This window comes from Rutidosis leptorrhynchoides, chromosome 9 (genome assembly GCF_046630445.1).
Source record: "Rutidosis leptorrhynchoides isolate AG116_Rl617_1_P2 chromosome 9, CSIRO_AGI_Rlap_v1, whole genome shotgun sequence".
NCBI classification, from domain to species: domain Eukaryota; kingdom Viridiplantae; phylum Streptophyta; class Magnoliopsida; order Asterales; family Asteraceae; genus Rutidosis; species Rutidosis leptorrhynchoides.
In genome coordinates this window covers 283062029-283085737 of record NC_092341.1, presented here as the reverse complement: position 1 = coordinate 283085737, position 23709 = coordinate 283062029, and the positions used below count along the sequence as shown (strand labels likewise).

Here is a 23709-nt window from a genome sequence, read left to right as displayed (position 1 = left end):
TTCAAAACCGGATAATTTTACTAATGAGTATAGGATTTGTCGCGCGTTGTTGCAGCCGGAATGATTATCGTTGTACAAAACGCTATGTTTTCCAATAAAATGTTTTATGTTTCTCAATAAAACATTTTATGTTTTTGAATAAAATATTTTACTCGTAGTGAGCTTAAAAAAACTAAAAAAATAACCCGGTTCAACATATCAAATTCACGTAATTTAATTTTCTATAATTAAACCAATTAAACTCACATAAATTAGATAAAAAATTTTAATCAATAGTAAAATATGAGAAAGAAAAGAAAAAAAATAAGAAAGAAAAAAAAATAGGTTGTATGAGAAAAAAAAGGGTTGCAAAAAAATATTATAGGGTTATCATTAAGTTGCCTAAAATGCAAGTATAAAAAAATAAATGTCAGTCAAAAGTAATTAAAAACTGTCATCTACTAACTATTCATGGTGTTGGAGCAGTTTCTAGCTTCGATTTCGTGTTAATATGGTTTTTTGGTGATTTAAGCTTGAAGAACAAGTGTCGACGGTGAGGATGAAGATACTCTTACTGTTTTTCAACTTGTATGATGTATTTGTGCATTGTACGTGTGTGTTTATATATGAAATCAATAAATAGAAGCAGCAATCAACAACAAACACCACAATTAGATTCAAATGATCATTGGATTGATTATTGAATATAGATTGATATGAATGTATGCTTGTGTACGTGTATGTTTGTGTATCTAGGTGAATACAGTAGACATCAACAATAATTTAAGAAGATGACAAATAATAAAACACCACAAATTTGAATAATAAAGCTTGAGTCAATTGATCAGATGGTGCCGTGTTTGTGTATAAATCAATATGCAATTGATATTCTAAATCGTACCTTAAAATAACTAGCAATATACCTAACAATTATCACACAAATCAGGAAACTAAACCTGTCCGTATAGCAATTATCAAGTAAAAGACTAGTTCATTCCACAAGTTCATTCCACATGGAGAAATGTAATTAAAAAATTAAAACTAGTAATTATCCTAAGTAACTTGAGAGGTTTCTAAGAGTGAAATTAAAACTAAAACATAAATAAACTAGATCTTAAACCAGTAGAGACAAAGGTATCCACTTAGAATCCATTCCCTAGGATCAAGAATGCTCGATTAAATCCGTTGTTGATAATTTTAATGCTTGTGACACTGTATTTATCTGTCGATTCCTCTAATTTGAGAATATTAACCTAAGAAAAACTATCGTTAACCTAGAATTACAAACCAATTCACAATCACAATTACTCAAGTTTATTATCCAACTTAGGTTGTTTTGGTGTCCCTTGCAACCTCAAAATTATCTCAGCAAATATCAAGTTAAATCATGATATATTATCGGTGTCCCTCATATAATCTCATGTATTTCTAAATTATTCACGTTCAATAAGCTAGTAAAATCTATCATTCAAATTAACTTTCGTAATTAATCAATAATTCCATGATCAAACCATTTAATAAGCTTTAATAACAATGGATCTTAGCTAGACATAAAACTAAGCAATTTAATTAATTGTAATCAACCAAAAGATAGCAATCTATCACCTAGGTTCAATCATGTAAGTGAATATTAGTAAATTAGCTACTCATCATCATGCAATCAATAATCAAACATAAAGAATAAACAATCATGGTCATAGTATTAATTAAAAAGATGAAGAATAAAAGTTACCACATGACTAAATTGAACTACAATTGCTATCCAACTTTTAATCCTTCAAAAGTATGAAATAAAAGCTAAAATATTTGTAGCCTAGCCTCTGGAAGTAAAAATTTGTAACTATGAAGTGATACCCAAATTTTGGAGTAAAAATCGACTATTAATACTATTTATAGAAGTTGGAGAAATTTCCAAACCGACCTAACTTCGGGACCGCGAGATACACTTCGCGATCTCATATAAACTTCGTAACCGCGATATAGAAATTCTCTGGCACGAAATCGTTGTTGCGGTCGCAAATGTAGCAGAAGCAGCAACTCGGATTATTTCTTTATTGCACACTTGAAATCTTCACTTTAAAGAACCTTTGAATTGCAAATCTGGTCAAAACCACTTATTCAAAAAATATTTCTTGAACCATAATCACTAAACTAGCTTGAAAACAAACATATTATCTTCAAATAATCTAGAAAATTAAGTGTTGAAACCCGATATTGCGTATGAAAATATAAACAAATGGCGCAGTATCAGCAATCAAACAGTAATAAGATAAGAACTAGGAAATAAGAACGAGTGATATAGATTTCTTATTGTTGTTTACAATGGATTAATAGTGGAAATCAATACCAAGAATTAGTATGATTTTCACAAGCTTTCTTGAACTAAGGTATGGGGGATTGAGAGCAAATACACACACAAAGGTGCCTCTCAAACGTGACTAGTGAATGATGCTAGTAGTGGCGAGATTCTCTTCATCCTCTAAACTTTACGTTCTTGGAGTTCTGAGTGTGGACGTCTCTTAAGCTCTTTATATTGATGAAGATCTCTTTTCAAATAAACTACTTTGAAGTTTATCTTTGCGCGGCGGAAGCTCTGAGTAGTGGTCTTTACTCTGTAGTTAGTCTTTGAGGTGCGTGTGAGTAGTAGACCCTTTGAAGATGTCTTGTAATTTGTCGTTGGATATGCAGGTGAAGTAAGATTTAATCAAGCGTTTTGGCAATTTAACGATCACTCTCTCATGATGGTTTTAAATCTTCACAAACATCATGTTTGGTTGGTTGATATAACACATTACAAAGAAATTTCAACACTTTTTAAGTACTCCTACTATGCAATTACATTAGATTGCATATTAATAAGATCGCCAATGAACTACTTGAGTACTTTTTCATCCTTTACATAAGAGATTACATTGGAATGAATAGAATTCTAAGAATGACAATGTAATGTTTGTGTAAGGTTGGTTATGCCATCCACAGCAAATAATTGGTTTTAGGATTGTGACACGGTACAATCGTTCGGGATAACGATTTCTGAACTAATCCAGACAGAAGCATCTTCGTGGAAGACTTTACTTTCTTTAAAGGTGACTTGGTTTACACCTTTTGCGCTAGATTTTTGTGCAATTTGTTTGACACTTCTGAATTTGCGCTTGGTTAAAGATAAGATAACCTACTCCACCTCAACATTTTCATGTTAAAGTAAGTAAGTTAAGGTATCATAGTCAGTGATCCTGGTGAGCGCATGATGTTTTCATAAAATTTTGAAGGTAGATGAAGTAAAGATTCAGCCTCCGAGAAAAAAACTGAAGTACAGGTTTTTCACCATCATGTGTACAAAAGCCATAAATAAAAAGAAAATATGTTTGGATTTTGTATTTAAGAAATATAAAAACATATTTTGGATTTTATATATTAAAGTAAAACGAAAATATATACAAAGAGTTGGTTTTTATGTTAAGGGGTCAGGACTGACATAAGAGACTTAACATCTTTGTTCATTTCCAAACATTCAGTCTATATACATTATTATGCAATTACTGATATCAATCCTCATTCAACACGAACAGGCTCATCCTTAGTACTTCGACAATCAAGTTGACATTAATTACTTGAACATTATAGAGCGATGATTTTTGAGATCATGCTAAGTTTATTGATCTTAGATTCTTTCATCACTTATGATAGCACGCTGTATTAGGTAACCAATTCATTACGATATTTGGAAACTTTCGGTTGTCACTTTTCATGTACTTTCGATCTAATCGAACAGGAAAGTTCTCACGGCATTTTGAATAACCCAGTCAGCTTTTGGCTTCTACCATTGGTTTATAATTCTCAATCCAGTTGGCTCGGTAGATCTTAAAGTATGTTGGATTATCCGAATAGGCGTAATACTTACCACGGGCATTGGTCTATAGTTTGAGCAGACATACCTGATGACCAGTCGTCACATGAAATGAATCACATGGCCCAATACTTCTTTATTGTTCAAGTTATCATTGAAAAAGGAATCGAAATATTAAACTTTCACTCATTTACATATTTAGAGTATATCTAGGTAAGTATCTTCCTAACTTATAGCCTTAATGGGTATAATTCTAAATCGCAGACAACAAGAATCTTGATAGTTCGATGTGAACGTCGTGATTAACAATTCAAGCCAACGCAGGGACGTCACACTAAGAATAATTTTAGGCATACTTCATGAGTCAGCATACTTCAAATTTGAAACTTCAGGATTTTCCATCATTGATACGCCAACATTTCCACTTTGATTTTCTATGGATATTTCATTGCATAATTCAACATATCATCGTCTTTTTGATTCATTGATTTTGAACAGCGTCTTGAGTGGAGCTTCTATCATTTCTTTGTTTGCATCATGCTTATTTGTGTGTGCTCAAATCATTCGAAGGTGTTCTCCCTTATACACTTGAACGGTCCGCAATAATAAACACACTTTTTGGCTTTAAGCGAGAAGGGACACTTACTTCGAAATAAACTATTTTTCTTTGAATATGGGGGCTTAATTTCGATTATTAAGTATGAAGGCCCGTAACAACGTGGTGTGCACCATCCAGACAGATAAACATCAACTTCTTAATAGCTTTTGAATATCCATATTAGTTTTGACACTGAATGGTAGAGCAAATTTAGAATTTTACTTGGGGGTATCCAACACCACCCTTTTCCAATGATTATAAATTATAGTAGGGGATATGCTCAACCGACAGTCGAGTTTCTCAACAATTATCACTAGATATAATTTCAGAGACAATTAGGTAATTACCCTCAAACGATGTAGATATTTCCATGACTTCTGATTTTTAGGTGATACGTTATTCTTAGTGTGATTGTCTAATGCAAAGAAAGCGTCAATCACGTCTACTCGTACATCACAGAACATATATACATAAACGTTCAGTTGAGTCTTTACTAATCGATTATCAATTCTTAGTTCAGTAATGTTCTCGTCATTTCCAAATGGGTTAAACGCAACTTACTCATTTTCTGGTTTTCCGCATGTTTTGAATTTTATCATATTTTAATGTTTTTGGGGTTTCTAAAAACTACATTTTCTCCCCCTAAAATTCTAAAACATGTAGAATCTGTTTGGATTTTAGAGATTTAGAAAGAATTAAGGAAAGTAAAAATGGGGAAAGCATGGAAATAATTTAGTGAAACTATCCTCAAAATCTATGTTTCGGGTTCAAAGTTATGATCAAGTTATAGAGATTCTTAGTTTCGAAAAAATTGTGACTGAAATCGACTTGTTCATCAGTTTGTGTAATGTTATTGTGAAAGCTGAAAATGGGTTTGAGTTTAAGATGATCAAATGCAGCTATCTGCAATTTTTGGTGGATTAATTTGATGATTTGAGTAGTTTTGAGCATCGCCGCCACTGACCACCGCAGAACCACCACCGATCGCTGCCATGTTCATCCTTCAATTTCTCAAGCGTTTGAGCTTTTCCATGCGTATAAAAACCATGAATATGAAATTCACGCACGGGAGAACAATTTACACGCGACATTTTTGGAATTATAACATGCAAAAAATGCAAATTTTAAATCGGAAAATTTGATGTGTGCGTGTATAAAAATTGGGGAAGAACAACAGAAAAATACAAAATTAACGAGGACTTTTCTTGCAGTTTTTGAAACTTTTGTGTAACTACACCAAGGTCCCTGTCAGCCAATTTGTAGATCCCTTGCATTAGTTGCTAGGATCGATTTGATCATAAACCAAGTATCAATTTGATAAAGTATAAAAATGATGAACAAACCATAAGACCCAAAAAATAAACATGATAAACTGAATCTAAGCATAAATCTGATGTTGTATAAATGACAAGTGTTAAAATTAACGATTACATCGAATTTAAACACAGAAACATGGGTTTTCTAAGGTGAATGAAGCATCAAATCACCTTAGAGCCTCTCTACCATGAAGGTGAATATGATGGAATGCATGATCAAACCAAATGAACAAGGAAACCAACTATTTATAATCTCTTGCCAGTTCTCACACGCATGAGAAGTACATACGCGTGTGTGTACTTTTCATACGTGTGTGAGGTAAAATATCGAATTATCTTAGACGCATATGCTCTCGTGACAGTAGTTTCCAGTGTTCTAGGTGTACAACATAAACATTAAAATTCATAGTCCATTCGACAGCGATGAACACATATAAAATGCATCGACACATGGATGTTAATGAGAGATTGTCATTAGAAAAATCTAAAAAAATTATGTAATTATAAAAGATAAAAACAAGAAACATATGACATCTTTTAAAAAAAACGAAAAAGCTTGAAAGTAAAATGACAAACCTAACTTAAAAGTTGTATCACATTTATTTTTAAAAATAATACGTAATAATATTATTTGTGATTTTGTAACACGCGACATTACAAATTAGCAGAGCATTAAACTCACTTTTACACATAAAACGACTAACCACCATTTCCTCTTTCTTTTTGTGGTATTGTTGAAGTCAAGCATGAGTCAAAAACATATATTCCAACCCTTGTATCAGAGAAATAAATCGTTAATCTAATACAAGAGTTAACGTTAAAGAAAACCATATATACACTTCAACAATGATATCTGTTTATGAGGACTACATACATCAACAATATCATCTATGTTCATCAACGATATCCTCCATATTCTTCAACATAAAAAAATTTATATATACACTACACTAATATTTGATAAATAAAAAATCATCCTAAAGAGTAGAAGATGACAAAGTTGCATCCGCATAATAGTATATATGTATTTTTTGAACAACATTGGATCACCAAAGGAACTTAACCATCCACGCGTCCATCTTCCACAGTATATATGTATTGTCTTAGTGACAATTTGGTATCAAAGAAATGAAAAGAAATACGAGTACATAATATGTCTCTTAGTTTGTATATTTACGTGTCTGTAAAGTTTATTATAGAGCGTTTAAAATGGGGTTAGTTTACACAAGTGACCAATAAATTTTTGACAGAATTACACGGATAGTCCGTGTGGTTTGCAAAAAAAACACACAGATAGTTCAAATTTGATTTTTTCAACTAAATAGTCCAGAAGTATGTACTTATTCCACGGATAGTCCAATTTTCCGTCAGCTGTAAACTTTTCTCTGTTAGCTCCAAGCATGTGCATCGCACATGAAGGTATTTTTGTCATTTGACATCTTTTTCTCCCCTTCACCTCTTTCTTTTACCCTTACATGTTCATCCTACCAAACCAAACTATGAATCGTAATTTCTTTTAATATTAAAATTAATTAATTAATAATCAATTACAAATTCAATAAAAAAAATAGATATATTAACAAACCCATCGAATTAAACAAACCCAATTACATAAAAAGCTATTTACAAGAGTGATCTGTGCACTCTTATTCGATACTATACTGTTCACTCGATTTTCCTTTTTAATCGCTGGAACACCTTACTGTCTTCAACAAAATAGTGGAGATTTAAACAAACCCATTTACCTTCAAATCTGTTATTACACATCAAAGAATACGCACCTAGTTTTGGGAAGACAATGCAACAACTAAGAGTTAAAGCATTATTTAATTTAATAAAAAGTAAATGCTATTGTTAAAAATAAAACTATGTAAATATTGTATTTTGGGATCAGAAAGGTATCATCATTTTCCTCAAATGACAGCAAGGATACAGCTACAAGAAGATCAGCCAGCCAGCCTTCCAAATATAGAAAATACATTCCATTTGTAGGCATATAGTCGTTGGCCTGCTAGCAGTATATATAGGATCCCTTTGTAAATGTAAAAAGCACCAATTCAGCTTTATCAATTCATACAAATCAATAAAACGATCAATACTTTTTCATTTTGTTCTTATTTTTATTTCAAACATGGCATCAGAGCATTGTTAATGATCCTGGATCAGTTAACATTCTTTTTTTTCTCATCATATTCGATTCATTGTTTCTTCAAAATAGCCAACAATGTCTGGAGAAGACACCAATCCCAACAGCCAACTTATCACTGAACTAACCAGCCATTTGGCTAGGTTACTTCAGTCCAATAATGAGAATCAAGCACAGAGGTTACCAGATTCATTAAAAATCAATGTTAACCTCAACAATTCCAATTTTTCATTGTGGTCTAGGATGATTAAGGTTGCCATCGGAGGCAAATCCGAGACCCTCCTTAATCATCTCACAGAAGACCCACCTGCAATCAATAATCAAAAGTGGAACCAGGATGATCTGGTTGTATTTTCCTGGATTATCCAGAACATTGAACCACAGATTGCAAGTGTAAGACCCGAATATTTATTTTGTATACTTGTTTATAAAAGACATATGAGATCGGGCTTCGTTTAATATTTATATGGAATTAATATGCAAAGGAATCTGGTTCAGCTGTGTTGCGCGCCGCACAGGGTTGGGGCGCGCCGCGCCGATTGCTGCTGACAGAACCCTCTTTATTTTTAATTGCTTTAATGAGGGGTAAAAGGGTAAAATCACATGGGGCCGGATTTGTGAGGCTTATGAGCTAGTTTGGATCAGTTTTGGATCCCATTCACATCCACTCATCATCTTCATCCATTCTTAGAGAGAGAGAGAGAGAGGCTTAGAGAGAGATTGAAGGTTTTGGTGAGGAAGAAGCTCGAATCGTTCAAAGTCTCGGGTTTTAAAGTTGTTCTCCTCGTTCCTAGCTACGTTGTGGTGGTATTGGTAAGCTCAAACTCCGAATTTCATTTGTTTAACTTGATATTCAATTTAGGGTTTTGAGTTAATTTGTTGAGTAACCCACTTAGGTGATGAAATGGGTTTATGGTGACTAGTTATTCTTGACACTTGGCGGGTTTTGGGTTGGATGACGTTTTGGCCTTGATTAGGCTTTGGTTTGGAGTTTAATCACTTGGATTAGTGATTATGGAAGTATTGGAACCCATTTAGGGTAATTTCGGTGACTAATTGTGACTTTGGGTCAAATTAGGTTTTGGTGGTAATTATGACCCGATTGGCGAATTAATGAGGTTTATAAACTTAAAATGAATTAAGTTGAAGTATTAAACCGAGTTAAATGTGTTTTGGTGTCAAACTTGTAAAGGATGAGATTTTGACCTTTATGGGTCAAAATTAGGGTTTAAGTGTCAAAATGGGTATGACACGTGTTTAACACTTGAGTTTGGGTTTATTTAGCATATTATGACCATTCTCACTTGTGTTAGTGATTATTGGTTAGTTCGGATACGGTTTGTGCTTGGAAGTGCATTTGGGTCGAAATTGCACTAAGGGTCGAATTGGGTGGTTTGTAAATCCATCCTAATTGTGTTGTGATATTTGTGATAATGGAATATGTACTTTCCATTGACGAGTTCCGGATTACTTGGAAGCTTTCTTCAAGACTTCAAGGTGAGTGATAATATCCTATGTGCATATGTATGTGTAGGATGGGTGCGGGTCGGGTGAAGTGATTCTCGGTTATAGAGCTCACTTCACATATAGGTGGACTTGATGGACTTGTGTATAAGTCCAATTGGCACGGTTGTGCGTTTTGGTTGACCATCTTTGGCGAGGTGCACATTTTGTGTGCACATTATCACACATGGTTGTGATTTGGTTGTTATAACCCTAATGGCGAAGGGTTGATATGGTTGTGTTGTGGATGACCCCGATGTGGTGGATTTTATAATCCCGTGACCGTGGGCTTTAGTAATGAGAAATGAATCTCGGGTAGTGCGGATTCATGGTGACTCGGGTTGTTCGGTCACCTTATTGAGGTAGTGGATCTCGGGTAGTGCGGATTCACGATGACTCGGGTTGTTCGGTCATCTTATGGTTGAGAAGTGAATTTCGGGTTGTGCGAATTCACAAGGCTCGGGTTGTTCGGCCAATGTTCGTGTGATTGAGGTTAAGGGGTTAACCTTGTGTATTATTATTATTGTATTATATTAATGTGTTGTTGTGTTGTAGCTAACCCTCCGGGTGTAGCTATTTGGCGATGTTTACTTTGTCGTTGGTGGACTATCTTTTGTGTTGTATCTTTAGCTCGTTGCTTAGATCGTACGGTATGCTTAGTGTAGATGCTTTATACTTGGATGCTTCGGTATGCGGTATTTGTTTTGTGTGGCGTATTCATTTTATACATATATATGTATGTAGTATATTATCATTCACTAAGCATTAGCTTACCCTCTCGTTGTTGACTCTTTTTATAGATTGCATGCGGATGGTGGCTCGGGTAAGCGCGAGGACTAGAAGACTTGCATAGTTGCTTTAGTGACTTGCTTTTGGATTGTTTAGGATTGGGTAGTGTATTCCCGATCGCCATGCTCGGCTTTGTTTTGTATTAAAATCTTAAAGTCGAAAATTGTATTTTTGGTACTTAAGGTGGTAATATGGGTCGATGTCGGACCCACTCCGTAAACTTAATTTTATTAATTAAACGTGCTAGTTTTATATATATGAATTCATGGTTGAAAGCGTTTTGGCTAAAAATGTCGGGAACTAGTCGAACATTTTCGTTAAATTGACTTCCGGGGACAGCGGGCTGTCCAGGTGGTTTGGCGCGCCGCGCACCCACCTGGCGCGCCGCGCAATTGAACTGCACCAGATTTTTTTTTTTTTTTGTTGTAAAATTTAACGGGAATTGTCGTGGTTTGGTTTGAGTTGTTACAAGTGGTATTAGAGCATGGTCTAAGGGATTTAGGTGACTTGAGATAGGTGCCTAGACTTAGACTTTTGTGTGCGCGTAATTTGTTGCGGGACTTGTAGGATTACGGGTCAGGAACGGGTTTAGTTAGTGCCTTGTTTATAGGTCGACTAACGTTTATATTAGTAATGCGGATATTATTAATATATTATTTGTGTTGTGGTGTAATTCTCGCGTGTGCTTCTATCGCGTAGAATTTTGTTTGTGTTTGTTTATAGCATCGAGCGAGGCGGTCGTTGTACTAACGAGTCGATGCGGCGTGCGTGCGTAATAAGAACTTGCAGACCTTATTACGGGTGCAAATCGTGTCTAACAAGTGATGTACGACGAGTGTTTAGCAAGATGGGAGGGTGTTGTGCGTGTCGTTTTATACGTGCGTGGACTAATCGTTTTGCATTCTTTAGAATGACGACGCGAAACGAGACCGAGATGAACGACACGGAATTTAACGCTAGAGTTACGGCCGCCATTGCGGAGCAAATGAGGGCGTTTCGAGAAGAAATGGATGGGAAGTATTCCGAATTCCAAAATAGGGGTGAAATGGAGCGTTATCTTAAGAGCTTCATGAGGACTAAACCCCCTATGTATGATGGGAAACCGGATCCTTTGGTGAGTACGACTTGGGTTTCGGATGTCGAAGGGTGTTTTCGTACTATGGAATGCCCACCCGAGAAAAAGACGAGACTCGCTACTAGTTTGTTGCGAGGTAGGGCGAAGGATTGGTTGGATGGCAAGATTGATCTTGTCGGTGGTGAGACGTTTATGGCATTATCATGGGACGAATTTAAGGAGGAATTCTTCGAGGAGTTCCGAACTTCAGCCGATTTATCGAAATTGCGTTGTGAGTTGCGAAATTTGCAACAGGGTTCTATGGACTTGAATACTTTAAAGACGACTTTTATGTCGAAGGCTCGTTTTTTCCCGGAATATTTGGGGAACGATCGTTTGTTGATGGAGGATTTCTATCGAACTTTGAGCGATGACTTGAAAAGAAAAATTAGCCGGGGTTACGCGAAGTCGTTTGCGGAGTTATTTGCGATGGCTAGAGGTTTCGAGTCTTATACGCGATCGAAAAAGGCCGAACCTTCAAGTGAGAGAAGGGTTATTTCTTATGGTGCTCCGAGTAAGAGGACTAAGGGTCCGAGTGCGAGTACGAGTAATGTGGTAAAGGGCGCGGTGGATTCTCGTGCGCCTAGGTGTTTCAATTGTGGCGTTAGGGGTCACAAGTTGTGGGAATGCACAATGCCGAGAAGTGATGACGGAATGTGCTACTATTGTCATAAAGAGGGACATCGCAAGCCGGATTGTCCCGAGTTGGCGGCGGCGAATGCCGCAAGGAGACGTTGAGGTACGTTTCGTTTTAATAAATATGTCTTTTGAATATTTATTTATGTGGCGTTTAGGTTCGGATTTGTTAGATGCATTGTGTTGTGCATGTTATTGTTAAGGGTGACGTTCCTAATGGAAGTACCCTGTGACGATGTTTGATTTTTGGGACGAAGGGCGTAAGACTTGGTGCAACCAAGCATTCCTTAGTATTTGGGAAATGTTACTACCAAGCCACGGAAATGGATTTGGTGTTCGATTGTTAAGCGCGTGTTCGCTTCTGTGTTGAAGTGATGAACCATGGGGTTCGTCGGGTGATTGGAACCTTTGAGATCGAGTGTTTAAAATCTTGACGTATGTTGGTAATGGAGTCTTTATGACGCGACATTAGGTGCCTCTTTTATACCTACTAGCGTGGTGTCGACTCCGATTGTGTTGTGGTTACATTGTACTTAGGGTCCCGGGAGAAACCCTTAGGTACATGAGTGACTAAGTGAAACTTGACAAACTAAAGCAATTGGATAATTGCGAGGGTATGGTTTGTGTAATCGTGCTACACTTTTCGTTCGAAGTGTTTAAGGATTGATTGAAATCCTTTGTATGCTCAAGGTTGGAGCAAGGTGTAGTGATGGGTCGTGTGTACCCAATCGTCGGTAAAGTCTACCTTTGGTAGCATTGTACGGTTGTACGAGTTGTGAGATAGGAACGTGGTTCCAAGTGGGGGAGTCGCACTCCCGCACGAGGAAGTTTTAGTGTGATATTTCGGATGATGCTTTTGGTAGATCCGGAAATTTTTGTCGAGACCTAGTTTTGGTCGATTTGTGGTAGGGTACGATTTCGGATAAATTGTACTTATGGTTTGGATTGGAATTACCACCGAGGTGGTAATGTGGTAAATCTCGTTGAGAGATAATGGACGTGTTTGGTGAGCAAGGTGAAATCCTTCGGTTAAGGAAGGTGTGTGTCGGGTTCTCTTTTGGAGAATTCTTGTTCGGTACCTATGCTTGATATAGGTGGTTCTTGCTCGATTATGGTATGTGATTGATGAAGCATGACTTTCGGAGTCCGCTGACTTCATCATGGGATTGACGATTAATGAAGCATGATCTTCGGGTCCGCTGACTTCATTATGGTATGGTTGATTGATGGAGCATGATCTTTAGGGTCCGCTGACTTCATCATGGGAGTACGTGATTGATGGAGCATGATCTTTAGGGTCCGCTGACTTCGTCATGAGCGTGGTGTTGAGATCGGTGAAGCATGATCTTCGGGTCCGCTGACTTCATCCGGTATTGAGATTGGTGGAGCATGACCTTCGGGGTCCGCTGACTTCATCAAGAGAGTTGTGTTGTGGGACGTGAATATCGGGTTGTTCGTATTCACAATATTTCGGGTAGTACGATTGTCCCTGTTGGTTGGGCTCATAGTTTGAGGTAGTGAATGTCGGGTAGTTCGGATTCACTAAGGCTCGGGTTGTACGGCCATCCTCGGTTACACTATGTGGCAGTGGTAGTGAATATCGGTTTGCGCGTATTCACGATGACTCGGGTTGTGCGGTCATTCTGTTGTGAGATATATGGATTGGGTTGGTGGATTTCGGGTTGTGCGAATTCACTAAGGTTCGGGTTGTTTCGACCATCCTCCATATGTGTTTTGGCTCGGGTTGTTTCGGCCATGTTGAGTTGTGATCTATCGGTTGTTTTATACACCGATGGTGGGGTCATGAGGACCGTGTGGTTTGATCTATTGGTTGTTTTATACACCGATGGTGGGGTCATGAGGACCGTGTGGTTTGATCTATTGGTTGTTTTATACGCCGGTAGTGGGGTCGTGAGGACCATGTTGTGTGATTAGTGATGCGATAGCCGTGTTTCGCTCACATGTTGTCACGGGTGTGACGAGAGTTGATTTTGTACACCTTCGGGTTTAGCGTTGCCATAGTCGTTTTGGACGCTATCGGTTTCTAACCGTTGGATTATGATGTTACAGTAGTGGCGTATTGGTCGTATAGCGCACTACAAAGGATGTCTAGTGATTGGTGTTATCCGCAAGGATTCGTTTGGTTCGGTCTTCATCGTTTCGGATTGTTGACTTTAGGTTGAGACTTGGTTGCTTTTAGCGTTGTACTCGGTAATAGTACACTAAGGAATTAATATCTCGGTATGAGATTGGTTGGGTTTTTCCCAGTGTTAGGGAATGAGCATGGTGTTAGTGCTCGGATTGTGGATTTGATAAATCGCGGGTGACGATTTAGTTGTGGAAGGCGATTCGTTGGGAAAAATTGCTTAGGAAAGTCGGATTGGACTTATGTTGAGGACCGTAAAGTGGAGTCCTTTTGGTCAAGTGATGAGGATCACGAGGACGTGATCGAGTTTAAGTGGGGGAGAGTTGTAAGACCCGAATATTTATTTTGTATACTTGTTTATAAAAGACATATGAGATCGGGCTTCGTTTAATATTTATATGGAATTAATATGCAAAGGAATCTGGTTCAGCTGTGTTGCGCGCCGCGCAGGGTTGGGGCGCGCCGCGCCGATTGCTGCTGACAGAACCCTCTTTATTTTTAATTGCTTTAATGAGGGGTAAAAGGGTAAAATCACATGGGACCGGATTTGTGAGGCTTATGAGCTAGTTTGGATCAGTTTTGGATCCCATTCACATCCACTCATCATCTTCATCCATTCTTAGAGAGAGAGAGAGAGGCTTAGAGAGAGATTGAAGGTTTTGGTGAGGAAGAAGCTCGAATCGTTCAAAGTCTCGGGTTTTAAAGTTGTTCTCCTCGTTCCTAGCTACGTTGTGGTGGTATTGGTAAGCTCAAACTCCGAATTTCATTTGTTTAACTTGATATTCAATTTAGGGTTTTGAGTTAATTTGTTGAGTAACCCACTTAGGTGATGAAATGGGTTTATGGTGACTAGTTATTCTTGTCACTTGGCGGGTTTTGGGTTGGATGACGTTTTGGCCTTGATTAGGCTTTGGTTTGGAGTTTAATCACTTGGATTAGTGATTATGGAAGTATTGGAACCCATTTAGGGTAATTTGGGTGACTAATTGTGACTTTGGGTCAAATTAGGTTTTGGTGGTAATTATGACCCGATTGGCGAATTAATGAGGTTTATAAACTTAAAATGGATTAAGTTGAAGTATTAAACCGAGTTAAATGTGTTTTGGTGTCAAACTTGTAAAGGATGAGATTTTGACCTTTATGGGTCAAAATTAGGGTTTAAGTGTCAAAATGGGTATGACACGTGTTTAACACTTGAGTTCGGGTTTATTTAGCATATTATGACCATTCTCACTTGTGTTAGTGATTATTGGTTAGTTCGGATACGGTTTGTGCTTGGAAGTGCATTTGGGTCGAAATTGCACTAAGGGTCGAATTGGGTGGTTTGTAAATCCATCCTAATTGTGTTGTGATATTTGTGATAATGGAATAGGTACTTTCCATTGACGAGTTGCGGATTACTTGGAAGCTTTCTTCAAGACTTCAAGGTGAGTGATAATATCCTATGTGCATATGTATGTGTAGGATGGGTGCGGGTCGGGTGAAGTGATTCTCGGTTATAGAGCTCACTTCACATATAGGTGGACTTGATGGACTTGTGTATAAGTCCAATTGGCACGGTTGTGCGTTTTGGTTGACCATCTTTGGCGAGGTGCACATTTTGTGTGCACATTATCACACATGGTTGTGATTTGGTTGTTATAACCCTAATGGCGAAGGGTTGATATGGTTGTGTTGTGGATGACCCCGATGTGGTGGATTTTATAATCCCGTGACCGTGGGCTTTAGTAATGAGAAATGAATCTCGGGTAGTGCGGATTCATGGTGACTCGGGTTGTTCGGTCACCTTATTGAGGTAGTGGATCTCGGGTAGTGCGGATTCACGATGACTCGGGTTGTTCGGTCATCTTATGGTTGAGAAGTGAATTTCGGGTTGTGCGAATTCACAAGGCTCGGTTGTTCGGCCAATGTTCGTGTGATTGAGGTTAAGGGGTTAACCTTGTGTATTATTATTATTGTATTATATTAATGTGTTGTTGTGTTGTAGCTAACCCTCCGGGTGTAGCTATTTGGCGATGTTTACTTTGTCGTTGGTGGACTATCTTTTGTGTTGTATCTTTAGCTCGTTGCTTAGATCGTACGGTATGCTTAGTGTAGATGCTTTATACTTGGATGCTTCGGTATGCGGTATTTGTTTTGTGTGGCGTATTCATTTTATACATATATATGTATGTAGTATATTATCATTCACTAAGCATTAGCTTACCCTCTCGTTGTTGACTCTTTTTATAGATTGCATGCGGATGGTGGCTCGGGTAAGCGCGAGGACTAGAAGACTTGCATAGTTGCTTTAGTGACTTGCTTTTGGATTGTTTAGGATTGGGTAGTGTATTCCCGATCGCCATGCTCGGCTTTGTTTTGTATTAAAATCTTAAAGTCGAAAATTGTATTTTTGGTACTTAAGGTGGTAATATGGGTCGATGTCGGACCCACTTCGTAAACTTAATTTTATTAATTAAACGTGCTAGTTTTATATATATGAATTCATGGTTGAAAGTGTTTTGGCTAAAAATGTCGGGAACTAGTCGAACATTTTCGTTAAATTGACTTCCGGGGACAGCGGGCTGTCCAGGTGGTTTAGCGCGCCGCGCACCCACCTGGCGCGCCGCGCAATTGAACTGCACCAGAAATTTTTTTTTTGTTGTAAAATTTAACGGGAATTGTCGTGGTTTGGTTTGGGTTGTTACAGCAAGCAATCTTACACAATTCCCAACTGCAAAGTTATTATGGAATGCCTTAATCACAACGTACAGTTCAGGCAAGGATAAACTGCAAACATTTGACCTACATGTCAAAGCAAACAACATCAAACAAGAGGGAAAATCAATCGAAGATCTCTGGTTAAAACTACAAGGAATATGGGGAGAAATCGAAACAAGGGATCCAAATCCCATGGAACACCCAAATGATATTATCAAATACAACAACATCAGAGCAGAGCAAAAATTATTTCAATTCTTGAATGCTCTGGATCATAAACATGATAATATAAAAAGGGAGTTACTTCGAATCGAACCCCTTCCAACAGTTGAAGGAGCTTATGCTGCTATTAGGAAAGAAAACGCTCACCAAAGTATATTTAGCAACAAGATTGAACCCACCAACAATTCAGGCATAGCCTCTGGGCTAATTGCACCAACATCCAAAACCAAAGAAACTGAAACAGATGGCCATGGCTTGTATTCCAGGAACCAACGTCGTTCCAATTTTATTTCATCCAAAGATAAAGACAAACTCGTATGCGAAGAGTGTGGAATGAAACGACATACCAAAGACCAATGTTTTCGACGGGTTGGGTATCCCGAATGGTGGAACGATGGTCACAAAAAGGGAAAAGCATCAATAGCAGCAGGAGTGGCTGCAACTAAAAGCAATCAAGAGACCGCCGATACCACCACTGCTCAAGGAGGTTTCGGGTTGATGGCGGCTGAAGAACCTGCATCATCTTCCCAAGGTGGAGGTAATTTAGGGTTAGGGTTAGGGTTAGGATCCATACCCAAACCCGATCGATTTACAGATGAAAAGGGGATAGGGTTTTTAACCGAAAACAGGTTTCGGTTATTACAAAATGACCCCTCAAACCCTTCTAAGTTATATAACCCACCTTGTGTTAAACCCCTTGTCAAAAACAAACCCCATGTTCATACTAATTTACATAACAGTCCCTCCATTTCCACTATATACTTTGAACAGTCCCATATATTTAAAGAAAACTCAAAATGTCAAAAGTTTTTACAAAGTAGGTCCTTTCCAACAAAAAATGTTTCACATGCTAATGTTATGTCTAATAAAATAAAAAACAAGGAATGGATTATCGATTGTGGTGCCACCGACACCATGACTTTCGATAAAACTGACTTTTATTCGGAATCAAAATCAAATAAAACTCAAATTAAAACGGCTAATGGTGGTAGTGTTCAAGTTAAGGGAGGAGGGACGATTGAAATATCACCGACCTTAAAATTGAAAAACTGCCTTTATGTCCCCGCACTTTCACACAAACTCCTATCCGTTAGTCACGTGACCAAAGAACTTAATTGCACCGTATTATTACACCCAACGTTCTGTATCTTGCAGGACATCAGAACCGGGAAGATTGTTGGTCGTGGTACTGAACGGGATGGGTTATACTATGTGGACGAAGTCACTCAAGATGGTGCAGTCATGCTAGCCCATGGGACTCCTAATAGACAAGCATGGTTATGGCATAGACGTCTAGGACATCCGTCTGCTGGTTATTTAAAAATTTTATTTCCGAATCTGTTTTCTTCAAATAAAGTTATTGAATGTGAAACCTGTATTTTGGCTAAAAGCCATCAAAGTTCGTTTAAAACTAGTAATTCTAAATCCGAACAACCTTTTACCTTAATTCATTCTGATGTGTGGGGACCCGCAAGGGTGAATGGGGGACATAACCTTCGATATTTCTTACTTTTTATTGATGATTGCACGCGAATGACATGGACATATTTTTTAACTAGCAAATCTGAAGTTTTTGAAAAATTTAAAAATTTCTATTCTATGGTTGAAACACAATTCAAAACCAAAGTTCAAATTCTTAGATCCGACAATGGCGGAGAATTTGTCAATACTCAAATGAAACACTTCTGCGAAACAAAAAGGATTATTCATCAAACTTCGTGTCCTCATACTCCCCAACAAAACGGTGTTTCCGAAAGGAAAAACCGAATCCTTCTCGAAATTACCCGTGCTTTAATGATATAGTCAAATGTTCCAAGGTCTTTTTGGCCCGAAGCTCTCGCTACTGCTACTTACCTTGTTAACAGACTTCCAACCAAAGCCTTAGAATACAAAAATCCCCTTGAAACACTTGCTAAATTTTATAAACCTCCGTCAAATCTTACTTTAAAACCTAGAATATTTGGATGCACGGTCTTTGTCCATATTCCCAAAGGGGAAAGAACCAAACTCGACCCTTGTGCTGAAAAATGTGTCTTTGTCGGCTACGGGGTAAATCAAAAAGGGTATAGGTGTTATAGTCCAAAAAGGAAACACATGTTCGTTTCTATGAATTGTGACTTCTTAGAAACTGAATACTATTATACCCAACACACAAGTTAGGGGGAGTCAGAATCAAATGACTCTGTGAGTTGGTTAGATCTGCCGTCATCTGAAGAAGTGCCTCATAGTATCCCTCCTACCAGTACTTCCGACAATGATCTTCCCAATACCACTGAGGTTAGTTCTGAATTTATTACACCTGTTACTACTAACCTTGAAAGTGAGGTAGATTCTTTAGTACAGGAAACAGGTCAAACTGAGGAAACGTGTCATACCGAAGAACAACCTCACCAACAAAGACAACCCGATCAACCAGTTGAACCTGAAACTGAACCTCCACATGAACAATATGTTCTTCCTCCAAGAGTTAATCGGGGAATCCCTCCAAAAAGATATTCTCCCGAAAGGGAAAATCCTAGGTCAAGATATCCAATGGCGAATGTTGTCAAAGGTAATCTATCACAAGAAGCCAAACAATTTACTTCCGCGATATACTCTGAAAAAATTCCAAACAACGTTGAAGAAGCCCTTAAATCACCCGTTTGGAGAAAGGCAATGGAAGATGAAATGAAAGCTCTAATGGAAAACAATACATGGGAAAGATGCACCCTTCCTGAATCAAAGAAAACTGTTGGATGTCGATGGGTGTTCACCATTAAACATAAAGCCGATGGAACCGTTGAAAGATACAAAGCTCGGCTTGTGGCAAAAGGATCGTGGGAAAACTCATCTATCTCGCTCATACTCGCCCAGACATTGCTCATGCTGTTGGGGTCGTTAGTCAATTCATGCATCAACCTCAACATCATCATATGGAAGCCGTATGGCGGATAATCAAATATCTGAAGGGAACTGCAGGAGATGGGGTTTTGTTTAGCAAAAACAATCATCTTGAAACACAAGTATACACAGATGCCGGGTACGGGGGAGAGAAAGGAGATAGAAAGTCAACATCAGGATATTTTTCTCTCGTCGGAGGTAATCTAGTCACATGGAAAAGCAAGAAACAGAAGGTTGTAGCTCTATCAAGTGCCGAGGCCGAATTTAGAGGGATTGCTAGAGGCGTAACCGAAGCATTGTGGATAAGAAAACTCTTAACAGAAATCGGATTTCCTCCTAAGGTTCCTATCAAGATTATGTGTGATAATGAAGCTGCAATAGCTATCTCGGAAAACCCGGTTCAGCACGATCGAACCAAACATATAGAAATTGACCGGTACTTCATCAAAGAAAAACTTGAGACTGAAATAATCTCTCTACCATTTGTTCGATCCGAAGACCAGCTAGCTGATATTCTAACCAAGTCTGTTAATGGAAGACTCTTCAGAGATATCCTCTTCAAGTTGAATATTGAAAACCCCACTATTCAACTTGCGGGAGAGTGTTAAAAATAAAACTATGTAAATATTGTATTTTGGGATCAGAAAGGTATCATCATTTCCCTCAAATGACAGCAAGGATACAGCTACAAGAAGATCAGCCAGCCAGCCTTCCAAATATAGAAAATACATTCCATTTGTAGGCATATAGCCGTTGGCCTGCTAGCAGTATATATAGGATCCATTTGTAAATGTAAAAAGAACCAATTCAGCTTTATCAATTCATACAAATCAATAAAACGATCAATACTTTTTCATTTTGTTCTTATTTTTATTTCAAACAGCTATCACTTAACTTCTCAAGTAAACTATCAATTATATCCAAGAGTTAAAGCATATTATTATTCAACTTCAAAATTAGATTTTTTCCAAAAAAAATAAAAATAAAAAAACCTTCAAAATTAGATCCAAATGATGCGAGAAACATATTTCAATAACCTTTAGCATCATCCTTGAACTTGAACGTGATTAAAATTCATAAAAGTTGAACATTTAGCGCAAAGAATATGAGCAGAAAAATTCAATTCGATAATCCAGACCAATTTAGATTAAAACTTTAACATGAACGTTATCCCAAATCATGAATAGAACACTCGATGAGCACTTTCAAACTCTGAAATTGCTTGATTCTCCACAAAATTGCTAGTCTTCGTTCTTCGTTTTTGGATTCATGGTATAAGATTAATCGTTGATGATGATGAAGATAAATCGATGATATGAAGTCGGTGGTGGTGAAGATGAACGATATGCGATGTAATTTTAACTTAGGGTTTTATTTAATTGTTGTTTGATTTGTGTTTGTTGAATTTTAATTTGGTAATTGTAACTTAGTAGTGTTTGTTTTTGAGTTATTTATTGCAAATAAGGGTTTATGAATTTAGTTTGTGATGGAGAAGTTAAGTGGGTGAAGATGAAGATGAAAGTGAGTTTCTCGGTTATCGTGACCCTCATGTGCCTGACATGTGAGGCCACTTAACGGACAAAATAATGGATATCGGACAGCTGGACTATTCACGAACGAAAATGCATACTTTTGGACTAAAAAGTTGAAAAAATCAAGTTTGAACTATTCGTATGTTTTCCTGCAAACCACACGGACTATCAGTGTAATTTTGTCTAAATTTTTTTACCACATTACTTGTTAAATTGGACTCTGTTATCGAAGGCCAAACAAAACAATCTTAAAAAGGGGCACCACTTTGTTCCTCGATTAATGGCAATTACCAATATTTACTCGAGTTTGTCCCATTTACTTCATCATATAAACCCCAACTTAATACGGAGTATCATTCATTGGTGATTCAAACCCCAAATATGAGACGTAATATTGCAACCAAAAGAAAAACACCACTTCTGTTTCGTTTTCATTCTAAAATAGTACTCGTTTTCTTTGTCTACTTATTGTTTACAATGGCAATGGCTGAAAGCCATAGACCGGTTTTTCGAGGTCAACATCGTTTGAAGAAATCCGTATATTCATTGAGAACTGGAGTGATTAGGAGAAGAGCGTACTCTGGTCCAAGCCATCGTGGTCGTGGTCATTGATCATATTTCTTTTATGCATGGTATATAATATGTGTTTACTGCAACAATATATTAATTCCCTGCCGATACACATGTATTTTGCAACAATATAATATGTGTTTACTAAAATCAAATTATTAATATTAATTCCTCTTCATTCCATTTCATTATGTGTGTATCTAAACTGAGCTTGTATATCGTTAATGGGCTTCTGGCCTAGTATTGAATTCATTGCCTGATTATAGTTAAACGAAGATTAAATTGCCTAGGTTTTTGGATTACGTAACTTTGACTATTAAAAGATGCAAAACAAATAATATAATAAAAGTACACTAGTTTTATATATTTAAGAAATTTTGTTATGACTTACGGTACTTGTTAGTAAGCATACATTGTTTTGTTTGAACAGCATGTTACTAAGCATACATTGGGAAATGTAATTTATAATGTTTTGCTTTTTACAATTGGATGTGAGTTATACTATTCATTATACGAGGTGGTGTGCCGTGTGAGTTGGTAGTGTGTGTATGGGTTAGAGTCAGGGTCAGTCCTAAAGTTATTGATGCCTTGTGCGAAATAAAAAAAATATATGCCATGTAATTTCTAGGAAGCTAACCGATTACGGAGTACTTTGTATGATTTTGACATCTAGTTAAGCTACATGTATGTCCATCTTATCGTATTCTTATTGTATGTCCATCAAAATAGAAATCTGAAATAAAAAATAGATATCAGGTCACGTTATAATTTACTAGACCGATCCTTAATCATAATCTGAGAGTTAATTCATATATTTATTCTTTGAAAATTTAACCTATTTTAATATTAATAATAATTTATTAATTATTAATTAATAATAATATATCTTAAAGACTATTGGAGGCGGCAAGTATAGTCAAAATAAAGATTATCTTAAAGATTATCTCAAGTGGGACTTTATTGAGGAGAAAATGAAAAGCTTAGGATTTGGTAGAAAGTGGATCAAATGGGTTATGGCATGCCTCTCCTCGGCATCAATCTCAGTACTTGTCAATGGTTCTCCAACTTGCGAATTCAAGCCGGAAAGAGGGGTAAGACAGGGAGATCCTTTATCTCCTTTCCTCTTTATCATCGCCGCCGAGGGGCTTAATATTCTTACTCAAAAAGCCGTGGAGAATGGAGTATTGAAAGGTGTTGGCGTAGGTAAGGACAAAGTTTTAATATCCCACCTTCAATATGCAGATGATATAATTTTTTTCGGAGAATGGAGTCGAAGTAACGTGTCCAATGTAATGAAACTTCTCGGATGTTTTGAAGAGTTATCGGGGCTCAAAGTCAATCTTGGAAAAAGTAAACTTTATGGAATCGGGGTCTCTAAAACAGAATTGGATTTGATGGCTGCTCATTTTAAATGTTCATCCGGTACATTTCCTTTATCTTACCTTGGTATCCCACTAGGGGTTAAGACAAATAAAGCTTGTGCCTGGACTCCGGTTATAGATAAATTTAGGAAGAGGCTGTCGGAATGGAAAGCAAGAGCAATTTCGTTTGGAGGTCGATTAACTCTTGTGAAATCGGTGCTTAGTAGCTTGCCATTATACTTCTTTTCCTTGTTCCGTGCTCCAGCTAGTGTGATCAAGCTACTCGAATCCATAAGTTGCAATTTCTTTTGGGGCGGGTCGGGGGTTGGGAGAAAACTTTCATGGGTTAAATGGGATAGGGTTCTTTTAC

At 37.4% G+C, this 23709-nt stretch overlaps 1 protein-coding gene across 1 annotated transcript; it reads left to right on the top strand.

Annotated features, from left to right (window-relative positions):
• The first annotated feature begins 7964 nt into the window (after positions 1 to 7964).
• On the top strand, positions 7965 to 20484 carry LOC139868819 (uncharacterized). The gene is made up of 4 exons (XM_071857162.1): positions 7965 to 8277; positions 16764 to 18472; positions 19157 to 19741; positions 19783 to 20484. Exons 1-4 carry the CDS (start codon positions 7965 to 7967, stop codon positions 20482 to 20484), a joined length of 3309 nt encoding a protein of 1102 aa, XP_071713263.1.
• The last annotated feature ends 3225 nt before the right edge of the window (positions 20485 to 23709 follow it).